The sequence below is a fragment of the Panthera pardus genome, unplaced genomic scaffold (assembly GCF_024362965.1).
Source record: "Panthera pardus isolate Hobbes unplaced genomic scaffold, ASM2436296v1 HiC_scaffold_21, whole genome shotgun sequence".
In the NCBI taxonomy this organism is placed as follows: Eukaryota; Metazoa; Chordata; class Mammalia; order Carnivora; family Felidae; genus Panthera; species Panthera pardus.
Window position 1 is genome coordinate 48,316,459 of NW_026526777.1, and position 17,089 is coordinate 48,333,547.

At 46.1% G+C, this 17,089-nt stretch overlaps 1 protein-coding gene across 6 annotated transcripts in view; it reads right to left on the reverse strand.

Annotated features, from left to right (window-relative positions):
* Window positions 1-16,028, reverse strand: part of FAM20B (FAM20B glycosaminoglycan xylosylkinase) — a 43,510-nt gene extending 27,482 nt beyond the window's left edge. The window contains exons 1-3 of one of the 6 annotated variants that reach the window (XM_053909223.1): window positions 15,861-16,028; window positions 12,159-12,283; window positions 2,450-2,951 (exon numbers count right to left, since the gene is read on the reverse strand). In XM_053909223.1, the coding sequence (XP_053765198.1) occupies window positions 2,450-2,826 (377 nt within the window). In that variant the 5' untranslated portion in view covers window positions 2,827-2,951; window positions 12,159-12,283; window positions 15,861-16,028. Of the gene's footprint in view, window positions 1-2,449; window positions 2,952-4,279; window positions 4,549-12,158; window positions 12,284-15,078; window positions 15,184-15,248; window positions 15,690-15,860 lie in introns of those variants that run through there. The other 5 variants (XM_053909222.1, XM_053909225.1, XM_019426312.2 and 2 more) reach the window with 5 other exon arrangements.
* Between the last annotated feature and the right edge of the window lie 1,061 nt (window positions 16,029-17,089).

Here is a 17,089-nt window from a genome sequence, read left to right on the forward strand (position 1 = left end):
ACTGTACTGACAGCATGGAGCCTGCTTGGGATCCTCTCTGTCTCTTCCTCTCTGCCCCACCCCTGCTCGCACTCTCTCTCTCAAAATAAATAAACTTAAGTGTTACTGCCCACAGTCGTGGTAAAAGCTAAAAGCATTGACAGATACAAAAGTACTTAGTGTAAAGCCTGGAGAATGGTGTGCATTCAATGGAAATTATGTCGCAGGGTCCACGGAACCATACTTTTTCCATATCACCTGCCAATCAGACTTTTCTATTCTCCAAAGGCATGCCCTATGTTTCCCTTCCTAATTGCCACATCTTCCATACATCACACTTCCCAGTTCCAGGCAAATACAGATTTCTTCCATTTCTGGGATCCCAATGTATTTGTTCTCTGGCTGTATGTTATCTATTGATGGTTGGGTCATGAAGACAGCTAGGCTAACTACTCTTATCACAGTTGAATTCTGTACATCTTTACCCCACATTTCTCCCACCGGCAAGAGACCCAAAGGTATCGGTTATAATTCTCTCAAAAGCCCTATTAAGGAATGAGAAAAATGTTTAGTACATAGAAAATTCACTGGTAACTAACTCCTGGCAAAAGAATATGAATCACCGTCATGTTAACCTATTTCAAAATCATATACTCACAGGAAACTTTTAAAAATATTAATTATAGGGGCGCCTGGGTGGCGCAGTCGGTTAAGCGTCCGACTTCAACCAGGTCACGATCTCGCGGTCCGTGAGTTCGAGCCCCGCGTCAGGCTCTGGGCTGATGGCTCGGAGCCTGGAGCCTGTTTCCGATTCTGTGTCTCCCTCTCTCTCTGCCCCTCCCCCGTTCATGCTCTGTCTCTCTCTGTCCCAAAAATAAATAAAAAACGTTGAAAAAAAAAAATTAAAAAAAAAAATATATTAATTATACTATAGAATTGCCAAACAAATGATCTCTGTAGAGCCTTGGAGAAGTCTCCAAGGGATCATCATCTAACGACATATAATTCAGCCCACTTTTTCAGATTTTGGACTGAAGTAACTAGAATGGCCCAGTTCTCTCCTTAAAACAGGTAAAACACACACACACACACACACACACACACACACCCCAAAACAATGAGGCATCACTACACACCTATCAGAACGGCCAAAACCCCCAACACTGACAGCACCAAATGCTGGTGAGGCACCTAATGCCGCTCATTCACTGCTGGTGGGAATATAAATAGCACAGCTACTTAGGAAGGCAGTTTGGCAGTTTCTTGCAAAATTAAACATCCTCTTACCATATGATCCAGCAAACGTGCTCCTTGGTAGTTACCCAAATGAGCTGAAAACTTACTTCTACACAAAACCTGCACATGAACGTTTGTAGCAGCTTCATCCATAATTGCCAAAATGTGGAAGCAACTAAGATGTCCTCCAGTAGGTAACTGGAGAAACAAACTGTGGTACAACTGGACGATGGAATATTACTCAGTAATAAAAAGAAATGAGCTATCGAACCACAAAAAGACATGGAGGAAACTGAAATGCATTTTGCTAAGTGAGAGAATTCACCCTGAAAGGCTACAAAGGTAGGATTCCAATTATATGGCATTCTGGAAAAGGTAAAACTATGGAGACAGTAAAAAGATCAGTGGTTGCTAGGAGTCTGAGGGAGGAAGGGGAGGATGAACATGTGGAGCATGGGATTTTTAGGATGGGAAAGCCATTCCGTGTGATACCGTAATGGTGGATACTTGTCATTAGAGGTTTATCAAAATCCACAGAATGTACCACACAGAGCATGAACCTTACTGCGAACAGTGAACTTTAGCTAATAAATTCCTACTGGCTCATCAACTGCAATAAATGTACTACACTAGTGGAAGACGTTAATTATAGGGAAACTGAGGCGGGGGGGCGGGGGGACAAACTCTCTGAACTTACACCCTCGACTTTTCTGTAAACCTAAAACTGCTCCAAAAAATAAAGTTTATTAATTAAAATGAAATCAAAACAAAACCCATGTGAAAGAATCACAGCTTCAGTCCTTAGACTTCAGTCACCTGTCCAAACCCACTCCAGCTGTGGGTAATTCCTACTCCACCACACCCCTGGTGTATGCTTGGTTATCCGGCCTCTAACCGCACACTTCTGGTGACAAGTTGCTGATTTCCCAACCAATTCATTTTGTATCTCTAACATTTGGCACACAGAACATATCTGATAAATTTAGAAATCAAGGAGAGCTCTAAGTGTAAAACGCTCAGTTTTATACAGAGCCAAAATATGTTCCTACAAATCTTCCCCAGAGAATCACAGAACACTAAGAGCTGGAAAATACTTCAGAGGTCTTGTAGTCTATTCCGCTCATGTTGTTGGAGAGAAGACTAAGAGAAGGTGATGAACAGTCTTCTATAAACTTCGAGCTACTTGAATTGACCAACTAGCACAATATAACTAACTCCTGAGAAGGAGACTTACCGCTTAGGTTTGAAGACGACTTTCTGTCCTCCTTCAAGTATCAGTAAGGCTTTCAGTTGTGTCCCTTTATAACCCACATCAGCTTTAATGATCTTCTTGGTGGCCATGGCATGCATGATCGCCCCCAGCTCTGGTGTCTCTTCCGGGTACACTTCCCGAGGAACCACCCACTGGGCTGCAATCTCCCAGGGAGATTGCAAGGTGTGGTCCAGCTTGGGCACCAGCTCTACCCGCAAGCCAGCCATCATTCTATGAAAAGCCCTCTGGTCCTCTCGGTTTGCTGCTGATGTGTCTAAGTTGTCAATCAGGAAAACTTTGGTGAAGATAAAGATGACAAGAAGAATTGCTAACAGCACGACTCGCTGCTTTAGCTTCATGTTGACCTCTCTTCCTTCTCCCTGACCCACTCTCTCTCTCACTTCTCAAGGAGAGCAGGTTAGCAAGGAGATTCCATGATTACGCACACTGGTCCATTTCTTCACAGGAGCGCCTCCCACAATTCCTGTAAGCCCAAGTATAAAGCAAAATTAAGTCAGAAATTCTGTCCTTCCAGCCCTGAATGGTTTGCAAGCCTCAAATATATAACTCACCCTTTTATCCTTGCTATTCCTAAAGCCTGAGAAGACCCAATAATTTCAAATCGACTGGTCTGGGGGAGGACCTCACAAGTAAACACCAGGTACAATGAAAATTTTAAAGCAAATACTCCCGTCTTAAGAGGGTGCAGACCCATCTAGGAGCCATTTGAATGGCTACAAATGCCAAAACACCAAAACAATGGGAAAGAGCACAACAAAAGTAAAACACTAAGATATGTGTAACTCCTTAACTTTCATTTTTACCTTTCAAAATCCATAAAGGATTTCTGAACATCCAAAACCACCAGTATTTGGTAACTTTCCAGTCCTCATCTTCTCTAAATGTAAGTTTTATGACATGTTATAAGTCAGGAACTCCTAAAAATGCCAAAGAGGATACAGAGGAGAGCAGTAACTCCTCCGAATCCAAACCCCCAGCAAGCCTGGATGTGTCATTATCTGTTGCTCACGTAGTTAAACACAACGCCCAGGCACGCATCTCTGCTTCATCAGTCTTCCACTAATTATTTTTCAAAATTAAAATCCCTGTAAAAGAGGGATAATGAAATCTGGACAAATTAAGTAAAGGAAAAACATATCCCTATGCCATCTGGCTATTAGTAGAACATGACCAGAAAACTAATGAAACGTGGTACTATGGCAACATTATGAAGTCTGGACCGGTCGGGCATGTAACAAAGAGATGGGCGCCACAGATATGGACAAGCACTGCTTCCGGCATGGGGCTGACCACGCTCTGGTCGATCCCCAGTGAACAGATCCCACACACAAGATTTCTGCAAGAACATACAGTGCGGTCTCATTTGCATGCGGACAGGTTGCTTTCCACTCCACGGGGCCATTTAAAAACACGCGCAAGCCTGCCAGCTGGACGCCTACTGACAGCACAGCGCTGGCTAAGACAAATGTGACAAGAAGATAGCAGGGTGTGGCTTCACCCTCCAATTCATCTAACAACTCAAACCATCAATCGAAGAAATCACGCCAATACAAAAGGGCGAACGTCGGGCTGAGACCCTCCCGCCGAAACTGGAGACTGCTCTCCTAGGAACAGCTGGAAACCCCTCCAAACACAGTCGACCAGGGCAACGGCGTGTTCTGAGGGCATCACCTTGCGGTGAGCCTGCCGCCAGGCAGTTCATGCTTGGTGATTAACCTCCCGTTTGCGGTTCGTTTTGGTGACGAAGAGGAAAGGGAGAATCAAATTCAAATTCTAATTAACTCCAGCCACCTGTTTTGTTTCAGCATCCTTCTCCCAGGGAGCACGTAACACTGTCAGCTGAGGCAAAGGCAATTCAAGTGCATCCAAAATGTAATTGTGACGGTACGGAGTTTGGTGTGAAACTCAGTAAGATGGTTCTCTGTGATTACGGTGAAGAGCGAGCGCTAGTCTGAGAGCAGGTTCCAGAGACCGCTGGTTCCAACACGACCCACGTACCACACAACTCCTTCACTGATTCTCCGCTCCTCCAGTAATCTGTTCAACGGCACCCGTCTCGGCTGCAGTGACAAAAGGGAACGTGGAAATCTGGCTGTGTCAGCGACCGCTTCCTCAGCACCTCCAGCCACAACCACCCACGGGCCTGGCACCACTGGCACGAGGGGCAGGCGCAGAGGGGCAAGCAGGGCGGCTGTCTGCCAGACTGACTCTGGTTAACCCCCAAACTTCCAGGGCCGCTGCTCATTTCATTTGGGCTAAGTTCCTCCCTCGTGCTGTATAAACCTATCATATCTAAACATTCGGCATAAAGGCCACGGATATTGAGGTGTGTTTGTTTTTAATCACTAAAGCAACAGGAAGTTCCAGCAGCTCCAAAATTCAGACCAAACGGTCCCATTCCACAGTCTTTGTGCGCTTTTAAAATGGGAAATCTCATTACCTTTTGAATAGGCCTCAGAAGCACCCGTTCAGCAATTCGGGGCTGCAAACAATTCACCCACTCAACTAGGAGAGGGGTTTACGTGAAGTACACGAAGGAAGAGTTCAACTGCTAAGTTATTTCACCATTTACCTCTGCAGATCGGGAGTGAGCACGGGGTGCAAGAGGCCAAACAAGTTTCCGTGTTTGTGATCAATCACCAGCCACATCCTGGCAGAGCAGGAAAGACAGGTGCCCTTCGTTCCCACAGCCACCAACGTAACCTAGTGCTCATCCCCTTCTGCTGAATCACGGAAAGAACTGTGTTCCAGGCCTCCAGGTTCTCCAGCGCAGACCAGATGATGCGCCACAGTCGCCCGCCTCATCACACACCGCTTCTGATTTCCCCACGTTCCTTAGCCAGGCATCAGAGCCGCCCTCTGCATGGGCTTCCGAGGTCTGCTCTGCCAGGCGGCACCGTTCCTCAGTTTCAACTCAGACGGACCATGACCAGGCTCTGCCCTGGTGTGGGGCTGACCTCTGCCCTGTCATTCCTCACACGGGGACTCCCTCAAAAGACCTCTTGCTCTTACCCTTTGTCCCCATTTTCTGCTGTTTAAAGCCTAATCTATCTTTCAAGGGCCATCTCCGAGGCCATTTCCAGCCCCTCTTCACACCCTACAGAAACCTCTGTCCATTAGAGCATGCCTTCACCACACTCTGCCTTGTCCAGTATCTTCTGCTACGTAGTTCTCAACTGCCCTCTCCGAAACTTGGCTCCTTGGTGATCTTAACTGTCTTTGCGATCCCTACGGTACCTCGCATAGTAAGGTGGATGCTTTATTCACCTACACTGAACAAACCACTACAAAGATCTTGGGACTGTGGCGTTAATCTCCTTTGACGTTCAGAATCACGTGAGTGTGCGGCACTTAATGCTGGCTCTCCTTTATCTGCTTATCCTCTTTGGGCAATCTACTTCTCTAACGACACGACACTCTGCTCGGTTTAGCTGGTAGTTTCAGGGTATTGTTTCTTTTTCTGAAGAAACATGGACAGTTCAGAAAGAGGTTTTCTTTAGCTGGAGAGTTGCCGTTCCTTCAGTGCACAGGGTAAGCCAAAGATATTTAAGAAATCGACAATGTAGAGATCACAGTGGAATTTCTACAAAAAAGTCTCTCCTATTCCAGAAAAATCTATGAGATGCAGGATACGGTATCATACCATCCTCTAGTGACGGCATACTTCTTAGTCTTTAAGATGATCCCCTTTATGCCTGCATGCTTGAGAGGGTAGGAGACCCAAGACAGGGTTTCCGTGCCGTATTATCTTCTTCTCTTGCTGGAAACAACGGCACACTTACCATACTCTCCGCAAACTGGGTTTCTAAGAAGATACCCCATTTCGAAGGAAATTAAACCAAACTCACTGGCTACATTCCAAATTATTCATGAAAACTTCACTTGCATTCCCAGAGGAGTCTGCCTGCTCTATTTTATGCCTTCACCTCCTCTCAGAAATGCTTCCAACAGAGTAACACTGTCCAGTTTATATTATGGTCATTTATTTTAATGGTTCTGTTATGTGGAACAGAGCCTACCTCACAGAACAAACAGACTCAAGGCAATAACATAACTCAAAAAACGTTAAATATAAAAAAGGCAATGTAAATGGTCGTCTTCACACTAAAAGCTGGCATAAGCTCTTAAATTGGAGTTCTGGAAGGTAGACCTTTATAAGAAATTTTCCTCCTGAACCCTGGTTTCATCTGCAGCTCCATCAGCTAAATGAGGCTTGCTATGGAGGCTCATTTACTTTCATTCTTCTCTCTCTCTCTCTCTCTCTCTCTCTCACACACACACACACACACACACACACATCATCCTACATATGTGACAAGTGTTTTATAAGGACAAACTCAGGACTATTAAGTTGCTTGGGGGAGAAGAGATACAGATTCTGCAGAAAATGCAGAAAAAAAGGGAGGTCTTAGTATGAAGTCTTCCACTCAAGAATCTAGCTGATGTCTGGAGGGACATATGCAGAAAAACATGGCAGTGCACAGGTCTAACTCATGGTGTGATAACATTCAATTTATGCAGCTGCTGAGGAACCTGTGAACACCCGGCCCCTCACTTACTACTTTAGGAGGAACTCCCACAAGCCACCAGTGAGGTTCCAAGTCTCACTGGCAGCTGTGCACCCTAGAATCTCCCTTGGATCAACTGACATCCTTACACTATTTCTCCTCAAGTCATGGAGAAGAAATCCCAATGTTTGTGCAGAGTAACTAAAAGTGAAAGTTTCAGTAAGAAGTTTTTCTTATGTTTTCAATTCAATGGTCAAATAACATTCTTTCCACATAAATGGAACGTAACATGCCTGTGAGTATAAAGTGCTCACAATGTTCAGTATGAACATTTCATGCAGAAGGCTATTAACAAAGGAGATTTCAGGCAAAGTAGGAGGAATTTATTATATACTTTATAATCATAGTTACTCACATAACCCCCCACCCTTGATCCTGAGTAGGACTTACAGGGACCGTTTTACGAACTTCTTTAGTAACTGGGTTTCAGCAAAGCTCTGAAGATCTGGTGGGGATAAGAAGAGGTAAGACCTGAATCTACTTAAGAGTTTTTGGTTGATTATCTACAAAGACAGATACCAACAATTCCTCCCATCACAAAGTAGAATCTATTTTTTCTCCTCCTGGAACCTGGGCTGGCTCTGTAACTTGCTTTGGCCAACAGAATGCAATGGAATGACTGTGTGCCAGGTCTGGGCCCAGCCCTTAAAAGACCTGGCAGCTTCCGATTGGGACCCAGCCACCATGCAAAGAAGCTTGGGCTAGACTACTGAATGAGGAGGGACTGAGATGGAGAGGGGCCTGGCCAGCACCTACCCATTCTGGCCACCTCAGCTCAAGTGCCCGACACAGAAGTGAAGCCACCCCAGTTCTAATAGAGGTCCCAGTCAAATGGGGTCACACGTGTGATCCCAGTCTATAAACCATTTGGGCAGAACAACCAACCAGCTGAGCCCAGCTGACTTACACAATGGTGAGAAAGAACAAATCACTATTTTAAACCACTAAATTTTGGGGTGATTTGTCAAATACAACATTTTCGCATATAGTCTGCCCTTATCAACTATTTTGGAGACATTAAAAATATTGAGGGAGAAGACACGGAAATAAATCATGTGACTAAAAACAATTCTCTCAGGAAGAGGGAAACATTAAATTAACCATTAAATATAAACACTGGAATAATCAATTGTTAGGTCATATTTGTAAATAATTACTAATGCCTTCCACAGAGCAGTAAACTCACTGTGAAATGAAATGTTACACACCATTTCTGTCTTCATGGTAGACGCTTAGGAAGATAGAGAATTAAGGTCCCTTTAAGGTAGCACAAGAAAAAACGGACTCTGAACTGGACCATTTACTAAAATCCATTTACATACTTTAGAACAATGGAGACTAACCTCACACCCTCACACAACTACATATGCCCAGTTTATAAAACCTGCCATTCATACTTCAGCCAAAGCCTAAATAATAGCAAAAATCACAACCTTTTAGTACAAAAAGTATTAGAAACACACACACTTTCACCCTGAGCTAAGTCTGATATAATGTCCTTTTGTTTTTTAATGGGTAGCGGCATCAGAGCATTGGGCTACATTATTATTACCCACCCCCTAGAAATAAACGCAGTTTCTCCTGCTGGTTACTGGCAATTCTGAGGAAAATCAAGAGCATTCAGAAATCATCCCACCTAGCACTGTGTGCTTCCTTCTTTCCAGGAAGTCAAAACCACCAATACCAAAGAGCATCACGTGTTTATTACCCGGCTAAATCCTGAGTATCCCCCAGGAAACCAGCCCATTCTTGCATTGCCATGCACTGCCTACCACGAGAGCATACTCTTCTTTTTCACCTTCAAATAGCAGTCTTCCACGAAACCAAAAATATCAAATAATATTAATCAGTATCTACATCTAGTTTTCCTTTTCCTGCTAATTCTCTGCTTAAGAAATAGCTTCTTAAAGACAAATACCCTACGATTTCACTTGGATGTGGAATTTAAGAAACAAAACAAAACAAAACAAAACAAATGAATGGGGAGGGGGGACAAAAAACCCAGACTCTTAACTATAAAGAACAAACTGGTGGTTAACAGAGGGGAGGCGGGTGGGGGTGGGTGGGTGACACAGGTGATGGGGATTAGGAGTCCTTATCTTAAGGAGCACTGAGTAATGTATACAATTGTTGAATCACTATATTGTATACCTGAAACTAATATAACACTGTGTTAACTACACTGGAATTAAAATAAAATAAAATAGGAAATAGCTGCTTATTCTAAATGTAAACTCTTTTGAGGCAGAAAGGTTAAGAGTTTGTGGTCTGGATTCTGACTACCTGCTTTACCACCTACTGTGGCTCTTGGGAAAGCGATTTAATGCCTAACCTCCCTGGGCCTCAGTTTTTTCATATGAAAAGTGAAGTAAGAACACTATTGCCTAACTCACAGAGTTGCTAAAAATGAACATTACCACATTCACTGTGTTAAAGTTAGTGCCTGGGCAACCCATAGTGATCACTTGTTAGTCATTACTATAAGATCAAAAACCCAAAGATGACCTCCTGAAAGGAGAAAGAATGACAAAGAAAATAATCCTCAATGATTGTATTGTCTTCTGAGCCAAATCCTTTCCTAAGTTTGAAGAGCAGCGAAGACTATAAGCAAGTAGGTATCTTCAAAGTGGGTACCATGTGAAGTAGAAGACTGGGAGGCCATGTCACTAACTGGACCCACCTATTTCTCTTCTCTACAAAGTTCACATCTACCCCGTTCAACAATGGGAAGCATTAAGTGATTCTATTCTACAAAAAAGGTGCAAATAAAATGCCTTCACAATCCTTTTTTTAAAAAAAAATTTTTTTTTAATGTTTTATTTATTTTTGAGAGAGGGAGAGACAGAGCATGAACAGGGGAGGGTCAGAGAGAGGGAGACACAGAATCTGAAACAGGCCCCAGGCTCTGAGCTGTCAGCACAGAGCCCGATGCAGGGCTTGAACTCACGGACCGCAAGATCATGACCTGAGCCGAAGTCGGCCGCTTAACCGACTGAGCCACCCAGACGCCCCTTCACAATCCTTTTTAATTTGGAAAATTAGCTCTCTGTTTTAAAGACAATAGCTTTGGGGGCACCGGGTGGCTCAGCCAGTTGAGCATGTGACTCTTAATTTTGGCTCAGGTCGTGATCCCAGGGCCATGGGATTGAGCCCTGTGTCAGGCTCAATGCTGAGCATGGAGCCTGCTTAAGATTCTCTCTTTCTCCTCCTTCTCCCCTTCTCCCCCACTCATGCCCTCTCTCTAAAAATTAAGGGGAGCCTAGGTGGCTCAGTTGGTTAAGCATACGACTCGATTTTGGCTCAGGTCATGATCTCACAGTTCATGAGTTCAAGCCCCGTGTTGGGTCCTTTGCTGTGTCAGCATGAAGCCTGCTTGGAATTCTCTCTCCCTCTCTCTCTACCCCTTCCCCACTTACGCGCGCTCTCTCTCTCAAAATAAATAAATAAACTTAAAAAAAAAAAGGATGATAGTTTTACACGTCCTAAAGCTCTTAAGATAGGCCTTAAGAGTAACTTAAAAGCTATAGGTATAGAAAATCCAATTCCCACATAGTCCAAATTACTCTGAGTATTACTTTTCCCCCCACTGTTCTCACTTCAACATTTGTTCAGATCTATAAACTCACAATCCCTTACGTGATTGTGTCCCATGAAGGAAGGTAACTAAAAATGATCACTAGGCGTTAAGGAAATGTTAAGGTAGCCTTTCTTCTGGGCTGTAAGAGCAAAAATGAAATAGGCAATAGAGAGTGTTTGTGCCCTCCGGAAAAAATTCAATTCCTGCAAACCTGTGCCATTTAAACCTTGATCTGGGGCAACTCTTTAACCCTATTCCTTGAAAAAGGAAAAGAAAAAAATCTTTAGCTCATACTGCTAGTGAGCTTTGTTCTAAAAAACCAACTCAGGCAGTGTTCCCTGATCCAGAAACTCTGGAAATGCCTGAGAATTTGCATTCTGTTTCAAGTGGGCCAGGTAAAACGAAACTTCCCAAGTTCTAGGTATTTATTTCACTGCTCAATTGTCAGTATATAACCACCATTGAAAGCTATATTATAGAACGTAATTCCCAGAATAGTGTGGAAATATGGAATTTCAAAGAATATAATATTATCCTTCAGATTTTCCTGTTTTCCGTCTATATTGCTCCTTTCACTACAGTTCTGGAAAGGTATATTAGCTTTATGCAACAATAACACCTCACATTATTAACCTTACGCTCTGGGTGTGTCAAGCTGACGGAACACAGATCACTCTAGAAACACCAGAACCCCAAGCAGGTCTGGGGTGAATTGAGGCTGAGTGGCTCCAGGCATGATCCCTTTGTTAAAATATGAATATAAACACACACACACACACGCACACACACTTTTGGGCATGCCTATCTCCTCTCCTATTCTGTGAGCTCCTCAAGGAAAGGGGATGTATTTTACTCTTTGTACTTCCCCATAAGCTGGCACAGTGCAGGGTGCGGGAGAGCCACTCAGTAGATGCCCACCAAATAAAAGGAGTGAAGAACAAGGGAGGGAAACCTGCATGGTTATAAAAATGTCTTCAGCTCCTTGGTCTAAAGATGGCCTCTTTTACAGACACAGAGAAACTAGGTCCTGTGATGAATTCAGATACATAGCACAGTAAAACAATGCAGAAATATCAAATAGGTATACGTATACGTATTATGCACCCAATTTTAAATTGTTGCCGCCGTGTGCCCTACTTCCACCTTTCAAGGCCACTGCTACTGCCAAGCCTGTTCCTACCATTGGCTGGGACTGGGAGCAAACGCGATCTGCAAATGCTAAGAGGAAGACTGGAGACGGCCCAAGACACTGCCCGAGAATGACACCAGACAGGGCTGGAGCCCGATCTTCAGGTGTCACTGGCGAGGCTTTCCGAAATGAGAACCACCGCTGGTACCTTCCTATCGTTTTCTCTTTTCTGCCGAAGAACTACACAAACATAAATGCACCTCAACAGGGTGCACGTCTGTTATCTAAACCAAGGGTAAGAAACGAGGCGTCCACAAAAGGTGTTTGGGCAGCCAACTCATGGTTCCAAAGTCCATCCACTAACGGAGAGGCGTGGCAGACCCTCGCAAAGCCCACCTGGCTGCTTCATGTCCCATCGGGAAGCAGAGTTACCGGGGCTGCTACTCCACAGAAGACCAGAAGCCGCTAATGTAAAAGAGGGCGGCAGGGACACGAACAACAGCAAAAGCACGACTTCCCCCCTGTGAAAGAAGAGGCAGGCTATTATTAAAGGCAGAGTCAGGAATTCAAAAAGCAGAGGACGGCAAACATACATATCTCAATCGCTTCGAAGCCCGGCTCCATCACGGTCAGTAACGGATGCCAGTACCACAACCTCAAGTCAATAAAAGAAACACGAAACTATATTGTTTAAAAAGCAAACAAAGCACAGAACACATTATAAAAATTTCCCCACAGTAAGTAGAAAACAAGAATCTTCACAGGTAAGACTTATTCCCTAAACAAATAAGATAAGGGAGGCACTGCTATGTACATACGACAGAAAGCATTGGAGGGAATGGTATGACGGACTCACCCCTGTACTTGGTTCTGTTACACGTTCCTAATTTCATATGCCCTCACCTCCTTTTATCACGTACCCAAATTAGTATCCTCCCCTCCACTGGACTGTCACCTTGCCAGAAAGGACAGACCTCTAGACACACACCAAAGCTATCTCTTTTCTGTATCAGGCTCCACTTCTTATCTCATACTGGGATGACACCTGCAGCCCCAAGACTCATCAAGCCGGGTGCTAGGCCTCTCTCTCCTCTTTTGCTTTTGGGTAGGAAAGACAAAATCACAAGTCAGATCTCTGCATTATATTCTCTCCTAGAGGACTCCAGCAGTCCGGCTGGCATCAGAAGCTGGTCAGAAGCTGCCTTCAGTTGCAAAGTAAGGTCTTCCATTCCCCAGGTCTGTGCTAATGAATTCATTAGTCCTTAGGGGTCACAGAGGCAGCTCAAGGAAGGAAAAGAGGGAGAAATAACATAGGTTTGGAATAAGGAGCTGCTGGAGAAGCACTTCCGGGAGGGACAGCTCTCCTTTCCCGTGACCCTCCGTAAGGGATGAGAAGGATGGGACAATCAGGATCAATGATAATGGTGAGGCCATCGCCAAGAGCTCCAGTTCTTCCATTAAAGCAAAAATACTGACTACCAATCCCACTGCTCCGTTAGTCTAGCCAGAGAAGGCTGCAGGAGCAAGTCTGCGAAGCTGCACCTGACCAGGGCACCAACGGCTGCCCGGAGGCTGCAGGTGGCCTCAACAGCATACAATCACAGAATCAAATCTCAAGGCCGCTCTGGCAAGTAACACCCTGTACAGATACCCATCTTCACGGCAATTTTCAACAGTAATCTGAAACACACTTTCTTGTCTTTTCCTTAACAAAAACAGGAACTCAACAATTTATACACTAGAGTATTTCCCCTTCCTTCATACTGTTTGCCATTCATTCGTTCAACCACCAAGTATTTCTTGCACATCTACTGCGCGCTGTTAGGTGCAGAGAGAAAAGTATGCCAGTTATCATCACTATTACGACAAACTGTAGTGCCTCATTGTAACTATACTTCCTACCTCAATCTACAAAACCACATGGCACTTAGTCCCCGGGTGACCAGACATCAGCTTCAGAAGGCTGTCTCCTTTTTATTGTTTGCAACTGTGGCCACGGAATACAAAGAGCGGCCTCTGCTTCTATTATGAGACTGCACCAATCATCAAGAGACAACCACTGTGGCTGCTATTTTTAAAAGTTATCAGTTCAAGAGCTGCAGTATCTGACTTCAGGGTTTACACCATGGAAATGATGGTCACACCAAGTGTGGGAAGTTCAAGTCTGCCCTGCAAACAAACAAACGAACAATTTCATTTAGAAATTCAATATTCAAAAAAGATAAACAGAAGAAGCTTTAAGGGCATGTGAGAGAGCTGGATTCTACAGATGCAAATCAAGAGAATGGACTAAAAGTCAAAGAACTAGGAACTCAACATCAAATAATGAGAAGACATCTAAGATTAGATGATAGAAACAGTGATGTTTGTTCCCTAATTCAGAGTACCCAGAAAGAAAAGCAGGACATGTGTTTTCAAGTTTTCACTCTTTAACCCAATAGTAGCTATTTTCCTACTAGGTTCAGAGAAACAACAGAACAAATCAATGACACATTTTCACAAGGCACACTGAAAGAGAAGCTGTGAGCTCCGAGATTTCCTGATCATCTTTTGCCATGACCATTCTATCACCACACTTTATCGTGAGCGAGGTTGAGAATCTGAATTACTTGCTTGTGCTTTTTTATTCTCCTCTGATAAGCACTTTGAAATCTGGAAACCCTTCCCGTTGACTGATTCCATTGTATGGTTCCAGGGATCAAAGTCCAACAACTTCGTAAACTTCAGAAAAGTTATCAATTTAACACAGAACATTAATTTCAAATCTACCTCAGGCTGGCTCTGAGTCTAGGCAAATAATTTAGCATTTTTAACACCTGTACCTCAGTTTCCCAAAGACATGTCTTGCTGATAAATAATATATGTGGAAGTGCTCTAAGGCTTAGCTCAAAGGTTCTGCATAAACTCAAGGATTATAAGCACACTGAGGTCTCTAACTCAATTTTTAAAAGCAACCCCAATGAAATTTATGCATTAATTTATAACACGATAGGAAATATCAATCTTAATCACCCGATTCATGTATAAACGTATGAAGTCCTACAATTTAAAAGCTAAAAGATCCCACGTTCCTCTTCCCCTTTCAAGGTGAGAAATCAAATCTCCACAGGGAAACTGGGTGGAGAGGATACTGATACCTGGCCCTACCTAGCCTCAAAGTCGCAGTGTCAAGCATCTCTAATTTTCCTAAATTACATACTCCTCACCCATCCAAGTGATAATATAGCCATTTAAAGGATTAAAATTCCATAACGACCAATCATGCCCCATCGTCTCCACTTTCCCTCCAACATCCTTCCACCCCTTCTCTTCCTACCGGAAGACTTGCAGACAACAGAAGCCTGCTTAGAACGAAACTCTTTATCAGATCCCACAATCAAGGGCGCAGCTTGACAACTGCTCACATCCATCAAGAAAGGCAACGTTTAGGTTCGCTTTTAATCGCGGGGCCCACACACCGGAAATGAAATCTCAAGCGCAACCCACTTTGGACTACCGTATCATTTCGTTAAAGTTGTGCCCGAGTGCGAGTGCGGGGTGCACGATCCCGAGAGACCGCGGAGCCCCGGCACGGTTACCCTGCCTCCCGCCTCGGGCCTGGTGGTCACTTGCGCTTCTCGGCCACGAGGTGGGCCCGCGGGCGCGCGATCCTCCCCGGGCCGCCGCAACGGGCGCTCGGCGGGACGCGAGGGCGGCACTGGCACCAGTCTCCTCTAGGGACCGCGCCGGGGCGCGAGGGGTGGTCATTAGAAAGACCCCCGGCGGCCCCAGGTAAGGCCGCGCCTCAGGCGGGCCGAGCGGGCGCTCCTCCAGCCGCGCCCGCCCGCAGGAGTCCGCCGGGGGGGCCAGCAAGGCGGGGCGCGCGGCCCGGGTCGGTCTCCAAGGCAGCAGTGGGGCCAGATCCGGGACCCGCCAGCGGCCGCTCGGGAACCGCTCCGGGTACCGGCGCCCGGCCCCTCGGGGAGGCGCCCCGCCCCCAAGCGGCCCCCGCCCGGCGCGCGCCACGCACCGCGCCCCGCCCGCGAGCCAGCCCGCACTTTCCCGCCCGCCGCGCCGGGGGCGGGGGTCGCGCGCCCTCCCCGCCCCCACGCCGCTCACCTGCCGAGCCCTAGGCTCGCTCCATGGCCGCCCGCGCGGTGCGGTGCGGTGCGGCCCGGCCACCCCCGCCGCCTCCCGGGAGGGGCAGCCCCACGCCGCGCTCACCGCCCCCAGCCTCCGCCGCCACTGCGGCTCCCGCCCCACCCCCGGCCCGGCCATTCCCTGGCCACTCTCCCCGCGCTAAGCCGGCGGTCCCACACCCACCCCCCCCCCCCCCCGCCTCCGCAGCCCCCGACTGTTGGTACCGTCCTAGCGTAACGCCTTCCCCGCGACCAATCCAAGGGCTCACTCTGAGAGGCCCCGCCCCCGCCCTCCGGTGGGCGGGCCTACCGGGCTCGCCCCGGACGGCCCCCCTTAACCCTTCCCTTCCCGGGTCGGCCCCGCTTAACTCCCTCGGCGCCGCCTCCCCTCTGTCCTCCGCCTCCCTACCGCCCGCCCCACTTGCAGAAACTGACCTCGAACTTCTCTCTTGCCTTCTCTTTTTTCTTTCCTGATTTTCACAAGCAGGTAGGAGGCCAGGCAGTGGGACTGGAGAGTTGGGGTCCTTTAGGTCCACTTCTACTTGTGAGAAGCAATTTCCCTACGCCTTTTGCCCATTTGATTTGCCTCGACTGATGCTTCTATCTTAAGTGTATCCCCCTCGCCCAAAAGAGGCCAACCTTCCTACATCGAGCGCCAGTCGCTCTTCCTTGGGACCAGAGCAACCCCCCCCCCCCCCCCCCCCCCCGCTACATTTAGTAGCATTTAGCAAAACTGTGCTTAGTTTACTGTGGTATTAGTTGTTTAACGTCTATCTCCTGCAGTGGACTGTAGGCGCCATGAGGGCAGAACAGTGGCGTCCCTGTTTTCCAATACCCGACACCCAGTAGACTCCCTGTAAATGGTTTGCATGAAAGATTCTCCCTCCCCTTAAGTTGCTTCTTTTCCATGGATTGCGTGCAGATCATCTGTTGTATAATGCACCATTTCATTTATTCAGCATAGACTGAGCTTGGACTTAGTGTATGTCCAAGGCACGTTGTGTATATAAGGCAAGTTGATTTGCGGGATAAGATGTGTGAGATGGGGAAAGACTGAGCCGATGCTTTGTTCAGGCTGTATAGTTCATTCAAGCAGTAGGATGCAGTGGAAAGAACTCCTTACTGACTGTGACATTGGGCGGGCCAATATCTAGAAAATGCCCTTATCTGGAAAATGGGAGTTAATCAAGGTACCTTATTTCACAAGAT